Here is a 15,414-nt window from a genome sequence, read left to right on the forward strand (position 1 = left end):
ATGACAATGTGATTACAAGCAATACAACTGAATGACAAATTGATTGCACGCAGTAGGTCTGAGTGACAATATGATTGCATGCACTATGACACAGTGACAGATTGCTTGCATGCTATATGACACAATGACATTTTGATTTAATTTGCTACGACCAACTTAATATTTATGTAGAATGGCTAAATATCAGGATTCTATCATACTGCATATAATCATAGTGTTTAGATTGCGTTCCAGCTGTTTGACCTCTATCTTTTTGCATTCTGTCATTTAACATGGAATCATTACTTATTTACCATAAATTATGGGACATATATTAGATGCATACTTGAAAGGTATACAAGTTGTATGGCATTACAGTTGTAGGAAAGTTGAGAGGAAAGTAACAGAAGTCATTTGCTCTCAGTAGAGGAATTTGTTGTGTTAAATGTTTCCTTTTAGTGGGGTTTTTGGAATTAACTTAAAATGAAAAAAGGATAATATGGGTGGGGTAGGCCATTCTATAAGGAAATCAGCCATATAAACAGGGTGGGATGTGAACAGAGGACCATTAAAGGTATTTGAAAGAGTGAAGGAATGATTGTACTTGCTGATATGTATGTGAAAAGAAATAAAAAAGTTAAAAAGTGGGCAGATGGTTCTTATAGAAACATAGAATGTGACGGCAGATAAGAACCATTCGGCCCATCTAGTCTGCCCAAGGTTGGTTCCTAAACTCCTTAGTAGTCACATTGTTACTATAATAGAGTCTACATTTGTGCTATTAAAATGTCATGTGGCCTCGGAATAAATACACCTTCTCACCCTAAATTTGTTAGAGATCATATTAAAACAAACAGCATTATAATGATCAAAACAAGTGTAAGATAGAGTTGTAAAGTCAAACAACATTGAACATCCCTAAAGCATGGTTATATATTTATATTTATATATATATATATATATATATATATATGTTAATATTCCAAGGAAACCATGTATCAAGTGGAATTATGAGGCAAAAATGTGGTTCTTTGTTACGCTTATTTGCACATGCCTACCCAGAATCCCTTGCAGTAGTGAGAGCACTGTTAAAGTGAGATTTCTGTGGGAAAAGCAAATCTTATGGCTTGACCGGTGTGTGTATTTGTGTTTAGCAATGTATTAACTATCTATCTATCTACATATATACAAAATACAGAATCCAGCGCACTCGCTTATTCACTAAACAATGATTTCAATCCTTAGAGATTGTAATAGTCTTATTTAAAAACACCTCACCTAGGCAAAAAATGATGGGGGTTTAGTTACATTATATGATCATACATTGCATAAGCCTGCCAACTACGTCAAAGTACCCCATTCTTGGCAGGTCCTATCCTAGCAGCCTAATGCTTGCTCTTATGAGATTAATCCACTTACTTGGGAAATACTTCCTTCCTGGGACTCTCTGCAAGTCAAGGCTAAATAGGGTCCTGGAATGAGGCCCCTGTGACAGGGAGGGGTGCAAAACCAAGGAGTTGGCCTGGGACTCCCAAATATATAAAAGAAACCAAGAGGGCTGCACTCACCTGAACATGCATTCATTATAGGGGGCTGCTGGGGCCAAAATATACAAAATACAGAATCCAGCGCACTCCCTTATTCACTAAACAATGAACTAAACCCCCATCATTTTTTGCCTAGGTGAGGTGTTTTTAAATAAAACTATTACAATATCTAAGAATTAAAATCATTGTTTAGTGAATAAGCGAGTGCGCTGGATTCTGTATTTTGTATATTTTGGCCCCAGCAGCACCCTATAATGTATGCATGTTTAGGTGAGTGCAGCCCTCTTGGTTTCTTTTATCTACATATATATGTATAGAGCTATATATAAATAAAAAATAATTAAACAATTATATATATATATATATCCACGAAGAAAGGCACACGCGGGGGGCGGAGCCTGACTGCTGATCGGATCAGACACACTCTGTCTGAGCTCCCGCATCAGAACTCGGAAAATCGGTGCCAACTGAAAGCCAAAAGCAGCCACTGACACACATTGGCAACCACATTGCTCCCCAGCTGCTGATGCACACGGGGATACCACACACGACCTGTTTGGACTTGAAGTAACCCGACAACAGCCTGAGGCCTGATAGAGCTTGAGCTGGGACGAGACGGCCGCTCTCCCAGGTCTCCGACCGGCGACTCGCTGTCCCCCCCCCCCCCCTCTGGACCGGTGGGGGTTATCCCGGTCCCCACAAGCAGCTCCTTCTACTCTGAGCTGGGTCCGAACAGCCGCCCTGCTGTGGAGCGGTTCCCGGGCAGCTCCCCTCAAGATGGCCGCCGTAGACCAACCACGTGCTAACCTAATGAGCAAAGTAAGGCCGCGCACAGAGGGAGCCTTGCCGCAGCATCTAGCCACTAGGACAGACAGCTCCTGGGACCAGGCGACTGCCATCCCTACGAAGCTACTGATAGAGCTTACCTGTAGCGAAAGGAGAACAGCGAGGCGGAAAAAGAGCGGGACCCATATGGACATTTTTCATCGCACGGACACACAGCTGTACATGGAGGGCCTACTCAAGCGGAAGCACACCGGTGAGGAAAATCAGAAACCGAGACCTCCGACATGGCATAATTGTCACCGTGGAGGACGCCATCCTAACCGGACCCGCAACCGACCCCATCCAGGAGAAACCGCTGCCTCCTATGAGCGGGAAACATCTTGCTATCTCCATCAGTGGGAATCTGCATCGGCTCGGGGCTATGAGGAGGACTTACCTGGACTCTGCCTCTCGTGGACATGCCGGCTTCCGAACCAGGGTATCGGATGAACTGGGGTATACCCCCCAGCACAACACGTTGGACTGCCCCACCGATCCCCTACATACTTACCTGCACGCACAGTCTCACCGGCACAAGATTAAAAAGAGCAGGCACACTGCTCCTGCAGACCTGACGCCCATGATTATAAAACGACCATATAGCCCATGCAGACACATTTCAGCACCTACACTGATAGTTCAAACTGCTTAGTGAACACATGTACCTCCACACACTGCAGCTACCTAGCATAACACAAGTAACACTCATAGACCTGCATGTTCCTCTTTACGTTATATTGTGTAACCTGTACTATCTAACAGTGACATCTCAATGCTTTATTCAATCTATGGCGTGCCTATTCAGGTCTGTTAATTTTGTGCAATTGTATGTGTCCATCATTTTACCAACTGATTGTTCCTCCATGGGTTTCTGGGGTGTTATAACCCTATAATGTGTCTCAGTTACGCTCTCTGCCTGTTGCCTATATAGGACATGTTGACCAGACATGTTTGGTTTGGATTACTTGCTAGTAGTAGCGATATTTTAGAGGGACTGAAGCGAACTGTCTGGTACATGCTTGCATACTTATATTTAGGCAGCCCGGCACAGTTAATTTGGACAATACTTTATCGGTACTGCATTTAATTTCAGCCTCATGGTCACTCTTAAGTCACTCACCCTAGCTGACAGCTATTACATGCATTATTCCAGCATAGATTGAGTTCCATAGTTCAGCATTGAAATGCGTAAACGCTTATGTCTCAAATCACTTAATCGCCTTCAACTAACCAGACAGGGCAGATTACTGTTAAACACCACAGGAAGCTCCTGGTAATTCAACCTATGTGACTCAATCAGGGATAGGAACACCCGGCTTCAGATTTAACTTCCAGCGGAGTCTTAAACTAAGTTGTTAGATATGTAACCTGTCCGCTTAATTTAGAATAAGAATAATTTTAAACGTTTCTGCTTAACATCTGACACAGCATATTCACCCACTATGTAGAAAACCAAAATGTTGTTTTTATTTGTTGTGTATTTCAAACTCTCTAAGCAAAGTCCATCATTACTGTTTATCTCCTTACTTAAAAAAAAAATTGTGTGCAAGATCTCATGTCTACCCCTATGTTCAAATTGTGCCTAACGTGCTAGAGGATTGCCTTTGGGGTACCTCATAAGCAATTGTTATCACTGTGCGAACTTCAAAAATAAAGAATTAAAAAAAAAAAAAAGAAAGGCACACGCTGGGCTTTTTGAAGAAAGTTATTTGTCTTTATTCATAACACACGGGTTACAGCAAATCAACGTTTCAGTCCATCATAGGACTTTCATTAGGATGAAAGTTAGGATGAAAAGTCCTCTGATGGACTGAAACGTCGATTTGCTGTAACCTGTGTGTTATGAATAAAGACAAATAACTTGATTCAAAAAGCCCAGCGTGTGCCTTTCTTCGTGGAGAGTTATGTTGATTTGGCTGAAAGAGCACTTATACTACAAATGTGAGTGCAGGATTGTTGATTTTATATATATATTTAAATTCTACAAATATATTTATATAATATGTTTACATAATTAAGTCATTTTACAATCTGAGGGACCTGCCTGACAACCCAGGCAGAAAGTCCAGAGAATTTGGCTCGCAAGACCTTTTATTAACCCTGTAACTTTCCAGGACACCATAAAACCTGCACATGAGGGGTACTGTTTTACTCAGAAGACTTTGCTGAACACAAATATTAGTGTTTAAAAACAGTTAAACATATCACAACGATTATATTGTCCGTACAAATGCAGTTTTTTGCATTTTTCACACACAAACTGTACTTTCACTGACAATAAAAATGTTGTGATACGTTTTACTATTTTGAAACACTAATATTTGTGTTCAGCGAAGTCTCCTGAGTATAACAGTATCCCCCATGTACAAGTTTTATGGTGTTTTCAAAAGTTACCGAGTCAATATAAAGCTTAAATTTTCCTTTTTTCACATTGAAATTTGCCCGATTGGTTACGTTGCCTTTGAGACTGTATGGTAGCCCAGGAATGAGAATTACCCCCATGATGGCATACCATTTGCAAAACTAGACAACCCAAGGTATTGCAAATGGGGTATGTCCAGTCTTTTTTAGTAGCCACTTAGTCACAAACACTGGCCAAAATTAGACTTCAATATGAACACTAACTTGGCCAGTGTTTGTGACTAAGTGGCTACTGAAAAAGACTGTATAAACTGAAAAATGTAATGTGCTATATTTGACCCTGTAACTTTCCAAAATACTATAAAATCTGTACATTGGGGGTACTGTTTTACTTGTGAGACATCACTGAATACAAATATGTGTACTTTATTGCAGTAACAGCTAACAGTATTGTGACATTCCCAGTTAAAATTCCATGCAGCACTAAAAAAATAAAATGTCTTAATTTCTAAAAATCTTTATATTTTATTCATATTAAATTATGTTTAATATACAAATATTTGATGTGACATGAAAGTCCTGTTTCTCCTGAACAAAATGATATATCATAAGTGTGGGTGCACATAATATGAAAAGGTGAATTACGTCTGAACAGACATGTAGCGCAAATTCAAAGTTTTGCTTACGTTTTTTTTTTATCCCAACTTATACAAATGCCTCAGTCCTTAAGGGGTTAAGTCAAGGCCTTAGTCGTTGTAAATCAAGAACACGAAATCAAGGATATAAGAGATTGTTTATATGCAAGGCGAAGATATGTAAAATAGACAATTTGCTGGATATTTAGAATCGTCCACTTTGCAAATTCCTAATCGTTGGTAGACGTACTAGTTATTTCTAGATACTATTTTATTTATCTATTTTCGACATTTACAAATTGTTTTTTTTTTGGTCCTTTTTTAATTTACTTTATACGTTTTTTTTATGCTTCAACATGATCCAAGTGCATGTCCACAGCATGTTTTATTTTTATTTCTGCACTCGGTGTGTGAGTATTTCAGCTGCATCAACAGCAGGCAGATGTAGTGGCATAATAACTCCAGCTGTTGTAGAAATTCAAAATTCGCTTTCACAGTACTCAATATGGGGAAAATTAAATAAAATAGTAAATCAAAGGAAGGAATTTAATTTAAAAATCTATGTTTGCTGTAAGCACACTACAGTAAATAATGCGCAAGACCTGCATAGCGAAAGCTGAAATACTGGGGACAGTCTAATTTCTCTAACAAGCCGAATGAGCTGGAATTATAAAGGAAATGACTCCTACGCACATTCATTCCCAGTAAAAGACGAGACCTTTCATATCACAATGCAAATTATTAGCATAAACATAACGCGTAGTGCAATGACAGCTGAAACAGAAGGGATTGTTTGTACACCACCCTCATGAAAATTTTACCCCCCAGAATTTGCTTATTTCATCCCGAATGATACATGTACTGAATAGCTAAGTTTCTAATAGAACGGCGCTGATTATTCACAGTTTTATTTCAGGTATTGTTTGGTAGGGAACCTCTGCTATCATTGCACTGGCATGACAAAGCTTGCTTGAAAAACATTAGTGACATTTTTTTTCCCCCTGTATTTACTCTTCTTGGTTTTTCTTCGATGTGTACAGTATATATATAATCCTCTTTATACTGCGGTTTATTTAATACTATCATTCTGAAGAATTGATATACATGTCTAGACTTAGATAGCAGGTCTAGAAAATTAGCCAAGATGACAAGTGTTTCCATTTTGGCTATTTTGGTATTAGATGTCCATTTCTATTATAAACAGTAAAGTGGATAAATCACAGTTTTTGTTTCCAGGTTCATTTATTCTTTTTTTAATAGTACTACAAATAATAATTTTTTTTTTTTTAAATTGTGTAAATTACCTTTTTTCCTCCGAAACACAACAGGGCTGAGTTTATAACGATTTGCATATGCAATTCACTCTAACCCTCTCGTAAAGGGAAAAACACCACCAACAGTTCATTGTAAACTAGCTGCCTTCCCAGATGATCTTTTTTAATTATTTAATTTATTTATTGTGTTTATTTTTATTCGTACTGATCCCCTATGGTCCATTTGAACTATTTTATCAGAATATAAACGATTTACTATATATTCGATATAACTTATAAATTGATTTCTACAAATCTTTTATATTTAATATCTATTTTCTGCCCAATCAGTTTAGTTCTCTCAAAAATATGTTTCCTTTTTCATTTGTCTTCTTCAACCCTAAAATATTTGGGTGTGGGGGCGTGGCCAGCGGCTGAACCGAGCGGACGTCTCTCCACGGAGCTCCGCTCGCAATCATAGATACTACGGCCCTATACCACGGAAAAATAAAATAAATACACCCGAGACAAGCAAAACCCCCACACAGAGACAATGGGGAAGAAAAATAGAAAAAACCTGGGCTCAGTTATGCCTCGGCAGCCCGATATCAGACTTTCCTTCGAGCCTCCACGAAGACCCAAAATGGCGCCTGAGGCCTGTTACTCACCAGAAGCCTCTGCAGAAGAAGAGGACTCACTGCCCTCGCCTCGCTCAGAAGTCCGAGACAGCTCGCCGGACCCTGAAACAGACGAGACCCCGGCCACAAAAGGGGATATAAAGAGGCTCTTGCTCGACCTAAGGCAGATCTGGAGAGAGGACCTCCGGAAGGTCCAGACAGAAGTGGAGGATGTGCGCCGCACAGTCCGCGACCTAGAGACACGGGAGACAACCAGGGACAAAAATCTCTCACACCGATCAGAATCTACAGGAGCTCACACTACAGGTACGAGACCTGAGACGTTCAATGTCTATCATAGAGGCAAGGCACAGGTGAAAAAACCTGCGCCTTAGAGGTGTCTCCGAACACATAGAAGACGCACAGCTCCTGCCCTATGTCCATGACCTCACGACAGCCATGAGCATCAGAGGCCTTACAGACAGGGCACAAATCACCACGGCTTTCAGGGTGCGAAAATCCGCAGCAGCGCCCAAAGAAGCGCCTAGAGACGTCATCATTGTCACCAGGGACATCTCCGTGCGGGCCGCAATAATGACCCGATCTAGGGAACTAGGCACAATGACCCACGAAGGCCACAGAGTAGCAGTGTACCCTGACACACCGTTTTTGGCGCGAACAGAAAAATGGAAACTGGCGCCTGTGGCCAAGAAACTAAGAGACGCCAACCTGAGATACCGCTGGGGCATGGACGGATCCCTCACCACTGTCATCGCAGGCGAAAGCCACACACTTACCTCAACAGATGACCCGGACAGCTTCTTACAACTTGCAGGGCTGACGACAGGGCAACAGCAAGGGAACCCTCTGCCCGAAGATGCACTAGTGGCACGGGACCACAGTCTACACCAAAAGCACAAGCAAAACAAGGCACCGGGCAATGTGACAATTAATAGACTGATACCGGCAGCCAAAGGGGAGCCAGAACGCAGACTCACTAAGTGACTCACTATAGTACTGAAAATGTGTCTTCTACCCAGGACTGCTGCGAAAATAGCGAGAGTTTATTCCTCACATACTTATCTACCTATATTTTTACCCATATATTTACCAAATGTTTCACACTAATAGTCCTACACCTATATACTAACAATATGTATACTAGTCGTTTTACATTACATGTCACATATGAATCTATGTAACGAATGAGACAGATAATGATGTTAAACCATCCAAAATTTTCAATAAAACATAAATTAAAAAAAAATTAAAAAATATTTGGGTGTTAATTTATCACACGCCGCTATTAAATATGATCATGAGGGATTTTAAACGCTGACGCTTCTCAAGCATATCTATCATAGTTGCATTTGATGAATGTTTACCAAGAAAGTTGTTACGTTTTTCAAACTTTATTCTTATATGCCTTGTTTTTTCTTCAAATAGAAGTACAATGTTAAAACAACTATAAAATCAGCCATTTATGCAATGCCTATTCTTAATTGTAAGTTATCAGAAATATTTCTATTAAGAAAATGTAAGTGAGAGAACTTAGTTTTATAATGATGACTGAATATTTTTTCTCTTTTGCAATCTATGAATAATGAACCATGTGGAACAGCTGCAGCAGGAGTCATTTTAAGTTTAACCAGTCAGTAGTGTCATGGACCATCCTTCAGTGTAGAAAATAGAAAACAATGAAAGTGTGGATTGGGTCAACTAGCTGGTACACCTAACACTAGTCCTTCCAGAATCCCAAAGAGACAGCTAAGGGAGAGATCAGCAGAGTCTAGTTTGTCAGTGCCATCAGAGACAACACAGTCCTTAATGAAGCACTGTAGTGTTAGGAACACATATCTGCATTCCTAATGCTACAGTCCTGATCCATTTGTCAAGTAGGCCTCCTACTTTGTGCTAAAAAGGAAAATAAATTTAATAAAAAATGAATTACCTTTTCTCCAGAGCCAAGTCTCTGGGTTGCGTGCCTCCAGGATGATGGGACAATCTAATGCTCCTCATACGGGAGAATTGAGGAACAAAGTTAGATGCGCGCCCATTGCTGTCATGCAACTACAATTCCACTATAGAGAATCATTGTGACAGCACTGTGCATGGTGGTGATGAATCTTGAGATGATATTGCTTTTTTCCACCACCACTGCAGGCATACTTTCTTTATCTCTGACCCAGAACTTGGTAAGCCAGAGGGATTACAAGAGGGAATTGATTATCCCACTCTGGAATACTGGTGAGTGAGAGTCCTCTCCTGTATGATGTATGCAACAAAGCTGAAGTAAAAAATATAGTGCCGTCTGTATGCTTATTAAGTGCAAATAAAAGAAAAATCACTTACAAGGGTGGAGCAAAAATGGGTTTTGCACTACCCAAACAGCATAGGTGGTATATTCCCCACCAAGCAAATTAACATCCAAGTGATAATAGATAAATGTAGTATGGTCCAGAGTGTTTTAAATATGTCAACTTTATTCTGACACACAATTAGCTAAAAAAATAAATATATAAGAAAGGTAACACTAACTTATTTCACCGAATGTGGTTTTCCTTTTTTTTTTGGAAGAGCCAATATACAGGCTCCACTACATGTGAGTGCATTTCTATTTCATTATTTCAATTACGTCATCCAGATATACTACACTAGATTAGTCTATCTGTGTATTTCGTATCTTTCATATATTCCGGATTATTGACTGATACTGAGGGAGGCTACAAGCATCCATCAGCAGGGATTGTACTGTTCACGCTCATAGAAGTGGATCTTTAAAGAGCTCCTATAATTTGTATGTGCACTTCTTACTTTTATCATCTTGTATTTTTCCATAAAAAGGAGACACTCTGGACTGGGTGTCCGACCTGCCTACTCTGATCCAACCAATACAACTTAAGTGCTGAACCACCACAAACTATTCAGTTTACATATCAGACTGTTCCCACCCAAAAAGGGCGATCCAGATAAAAAATGACTCCTTCTGCGTGAGAGATACAGCAACCCGAGACAACCGTTTTAACCTTGTTCGGGATCATTAGTGAGGTATAGCCGATACCCTTCTAGGCTACATGAGCATAACATTAGCATTCCTGAAATAATAAAGAATGCTATTAACTTTTTTAAATGCCGTTACATCAGAAATTTTTTATATATTATTTTTTCATTCTGTTGCCAGTTTTAGTAAGTTGAAATGCTAGTAATAAGTCAGGGCTTTTACAAATACCTACAAGCAGGGCATTTGACCATATTAATTTACATATTTTTGCACACTGAATGTATATGAGAAACATTTATTTTTGCATTTACCAACATTTCAGACCCTGTGTGAAATATAGGGATACTATATACTGTCTAGAGCTTTCAATTCCTCAAAATGACTATAAAGGATGATTGAATAAATGAAAAAAAAAAAGAAAAACTTGGATATTTACATAATCTTTATGTTTCAGTTTTTCTGAAAAGCAATCTATGTGCAAAGTTGCTGTTTTTAATGTGTTTATGTGTTTCGAACAAATGCTATGCTAATATGTTTTTGCAACAAAGTGCTTGGAACTGAAGGAGTTAATTATAATGAATCTAATGGTCCACTAAACTGAACAATAACTACTTGTTGCTTAAGTTCCCCGATGTCCAACTGTTGATCAATGTCTCTAACAAGGAAAAACAGTATTTAAAATTAGAATTTTATTTCCATCAGCGAGTTCCACTTAACAAATTGGACTGAACACTGAAGAGATATATAAAAAATCCATAGTTTATGCAATTACACAGGTAATATAATGAACGATACTGATATTTATTACAGAACATTTTGTAGCAAAATCACTAATTTAAAGGGAATCTATTACCAGCTATACATTGCGAAATATTTTAACACAGATCTATACAGTGTATTGTATCATTGTGTTTCTTAATACGGCATGTTTATTACTGTGATAATCATAAAATAAGTCTACATTTAACTTCATTTTTAAGTCTCTTCTCTTCCTAACCCTCCTGTTCATTAAATTCATTTTGTTATCTATATTGTCAAAAGCAACAGAAAAAGAATTTTGAGAATACTTTTATTTGTTTTATTTATAAATGGGTTCCAATAAGCTAAAAGTAATTCCTAAGAAGAGTATCAAAGTATTTAGCCAAGAGAGGTACATTTAACGTTTTGATAGTTTCCAAGTATGCCCTGGGGTCTTTATGCCCCAGCTCGATAGTACTCATCTTATCGACCTTGGAAGACTGAGTTGAACACGCTTGGTTTGGAGCTGATTAACTAAACTGGAAATTGTGGTGAAATGTCAATTAAATTGACCCAACTGGGGAACAAAAATATTCAACATTTTTTCCAGTTTGGATATTTTGGTCTAAATTTGCATTTATCTTCATTAATCATCTTCATCAATTTTCCATAAATCCAAGTTAGGTGAATAAAATGTAAATAAATATATATATATTTTTTTTAGTAATAAAAGAAAACAAGATAAAGACATTTTTAATAATAATTTCCCTTTAAAAATAAACCCTTATAATGTTACACTTTAGTGAGCAACCGTACTGCCCTTGCTTGTGTTTAGTCTATGATCCCATGCAGCCAGATGCCAGACTATAAATATAAGCACAATCCTTGTATCAAGTGAGTTATTGTTTCTTCACCAATGACACGGCTTGTTTATGAAGTATGTTGTTTATGTTATCAATGAGTGTATGCAGCTATTTGAGGATAGAATTGTCATAAAGCAATTGATATATCAAACTGCCCTCGATTCTTTGGCAAAAAGAGCAACACAGTAGCAGCAATCCTGGTGGTACTATATACCATTTTGTTCCGTTATGTTATTTGATGAGAGAGGAAAAAAAACAAAAAACATTTTAGTTCAAGACAATCCATCTCACCATCTCACAAAACATATGGTTGTGTACATATATGGTCGGTCCTTTATTTTCCAATGAAAAGTTTTATTCATGTAGGGGCAGATGCTGTACCAGATATACTGATGTTGGTGTACGTGTACTTTGAAAGTGAAGCACCTGTGGTCCTGCCCTCATCTTCTGCAATCCCTGGTCCCATTCCTCGGCTTTCCACCCCTCGTCTAGGGCAACCAGCAAACGTAGCCAGGAAACCCAAGCGAAAACGCTTGTTCATGAAACAGTAGATGATTGGGTTCACGCAGGCCGAAGTGTACGAGAGCAAATGAATAAAAGATATAGGTGCACCGGAGAGGATGATGTCTGCTGAAGTTGTGTCGAATGCCCTCCAGGCATTGGCACTGAATATTGGGGTCCAGCAGATAAAAAACAAGATAACGATGACAATAAGCATTCTGATCACTCGTTTTTTTGCCATCAAGTTGGCCGCTGAGCTGTTGCTCCGAACTCTTTCAATCTTAGCTCGGCTGTGGGTAGAGAGCTGCTGCATTTCTAGTTTCATCTTTCTTTTTGTCTTCTGTAAGTAGCAACCATCTCCGTTTTCAAACTGATTACTGCTTGTGCTGTTGGCCCGTTCTGTTGTGGCAAATATTAAAAAAAAAAAAAAAAAAGAAAGAAAACACAACATAAAAAAATAATAATGACAATAAACAGTTGAAGAATTTTACATTAATCAGTTTGGATATATACAACCTCTTTTCACTGGTTCCTGATATATGCTATACAGGGCCGTTGCAACCCTGGGGGAATTGCTGCTGGTGCAGTTGCACCGGGGTCCGCACGCTGATGGGGCCCATCGGGTGGCCCACGCACTTAGGGCCACCCGATGGGCTCTATATCTTCAGGGGCCCAGTCAGCGCTGTGGCTGTGTTATAGTGCGACTGGGCCCCTTTAAAAAAAAAAGTGCAGCCGTAGCACAAGTGCTGGAGGAGAGCCAGCCAGGCAATAAAGAGGGAGAGTTGTGCCGACTCCCATCAGCCCCAGCCACTCTCCTGCAAAGAAAAGGTAAGAACATGAGGATGGCTGAAAAATGAGCTCTGTGTGTGTGTATATGTCTGTATGCATGCATGTATGTCTGTCAGTATGTATATCTGCATGTCATTATGAATGTATGTATAGATGTGTGTATTGATGTCAGTGTCTGTCTGTATGCATGTATGTCAGTATGCATATCTGTCTGTATGAATGTATGTATGCAGTGGTGTATCCTGGTTTTGTGCTGCCCTAGGCATGACAAAACTTAGTATATGCCTGCATGTCTGTCAGTATGCATGTATGTTTGTCTGTATGAACATATGTCTGTATGTATGCCATTATGAATGTATGTCTGTGTGTATGGATGTCAGTGTCTGTATGCATGTATGCATGTCTGTATGAAAGTACGTATGTCTGTATGTATGTATGTATGTCAGTTTGTATGTATGTGTCTGTATGTCTTCATGCATGTGTGTCTGTATGTATGCCAGTATGTGTCTGTCACTATGTATGCCCGTGTGTCTGTATATGTGGGAAAGTCTCAGTATGTGTGTGTCAATATTTATGCCTATATGCGTGTATGTCTGTTTCAGTATGTGTGTCTGTTAGTATGTATCTGTGTGTATCTGTGTCCTTTTGTATCAGTGTGTGTGTGTGTGTGTTTGTGTCTGTGTGTGTATTCCTGTGGGTGGGATTTTGAGGCGGACCCTGTGGGCGGGCTTGGAGGCGGGCCCCCTGAGCTGAGTTAGGGGCCCCAAAATTTGGTGGCGGCCCTGACTGGGGGCACCAACAAGGATGTTTCCTGGTTGACTGCTCCTCTTTGGGCTCCAGCGCTGGGCGAGCAGCTCTTGAGCCACCCCCTCCCCAGTGCCGGGCCGATCCTCCAGGCACCCGAAGGTGGGGGCGCAGAGAAAAGCCCTGTCACAGGGGGCCCAGGAGGTGGCCATCTGGTCACCTTAGGGTGCCGCCGATGCGGTGCTCTTTAGGAATGGCAGACCAGAAACCTGCTTACCCAGATGGCAGGTGCCTGCTCTGCCGATTAATGCCGGCAGTCTCCAGGCAGGCAAGAGTGGCCGGCGAGGGAGGCTGTTCTTGCAGCTTCTCAATCCTCCCTCGTGCACCCGCTGTGATGCCGGAAGCTGGAATATGACATAATTCCGGCCCTGGCATACTAAACAGCGGGCAGGAGGAGCAGCCCTTACACTGGACACCAGGGAGGTAGGGAGGCTGGATAGGCCTAAAAAGATAAAATTGTGTAAGTATATGTGTCAGTGAAAGTGCGAGTGTTTGACTGTCAGTGAGTGTGTTTGTGTCTGAGTGTTTGTGTCTGTCAGTGACTGAGTATGTGTCTGACAGTGAGTGTGTGTGTCTGTGTCTGTCAATGAGTGTGTGTTTTAGTGAGTGAGTGTATGTGTGTCTGTCAGTGAGTGTTTGTGTCTGTCAGTGACTGAGTATGAGTGTGTTTGTGTGTGTCTGCCAGCCAGTATGTGTATGTCAGTAAGTGTGTGGGCTCGTCTGTCAACAAATGCATTGACTACATCATTTATCACAGTGATACATTATGTATTCAATGTACAATGTATGTATTAGGCAATATGTGTGTATGGATGCATTTTGTAGGCAGTATGTGTGTATGGATGTATCTATTAGGCAGTATGTGTGTTTATGGATGTATGTATTAAGCAGTATGTGTGTATGGATGTATCTATTAGGCAGTATGTGTGTTTATGGATGTATGTATTAAGCAGTATGTGTGTATGAATATACGCATTAAGCAGTATGTGTGTATGGATGTATGCATTAAGCAGTATGTGTGTATGAATATACGCATTAAGCAGTATGTGTGTATGAATATACTCATTAAGCAGTATGTGTGTATGAATATACTCATTAAGCAGTATGTGTGCATGGATGTACGCATTAAGCAGTATGTGTGTATAAATATATACGCATTAAGCAGTATGTGTGTATGGATACATGTATTAGGCAGCATGTGGGTATGGATGTAGCTATTAGGCAGTATGTGTGTATGGATGCATGTATTAGGAAGTATGTGTATATGGATGTAGGTATTAGGCAGTGTGTGCTTATGGATGTATGCATTAAGCAGTATGTGTGTATTAGGCAGGCCTAACTGAAAACCATATGGCAAAATTTAGGCCAAAGTCACAGATCAGCTGTTTTTGCTTCAACTTTGCAATTTGGTTTTCAACTCACTGCAATTCAGAGTTTAGTGAATAAACCTCTGTGACATTGTATCTGCTTTAATGAGGGGGCAGCAAACTGGATGTTTGCC

The 15,414-nt window shown here is 39.9% G+C and overlaps 1 protein-coding gene across 1 annotated transcript in view; it reads right to left on the reverse strand.

Annotated features, from left to right (window-relative positions):
• Window positions 1-11,731: 11,731 nt before the first annotated feature.
• Window positions 11,732-15,414, reverse strand: part of CCKAR (cholecystokinin A receptor) — a 46,418-nt gene continuing 42,735 nt past the window's right edge. The window contains exon 5 of the mRNA XM_063459905.1: window positions 11,732-12,719. Coding sequence (XP_063315975.1) covers window positions 12,178-12,719 — 542 coding nt within the window. The 3' untranslated portion in view covers window positions 11,732-12,177. The remainder of the gene's footprint in view (window positions 12,720-15,414) is intronic.

Source organism: Pelobates fuscus, chromosome 6, assembly GCF_036172605.1.
Source record: "Pelobates fuscus isolate aPelFus1 chromosome 6, aPelFus1.pri, whole genome shotgun sequence".
NCBI lineage: Eukaryota > Metazoa > Chordata > Amphibia > Anura > Pelobatidae > Pelobates > Pelobates fuscus.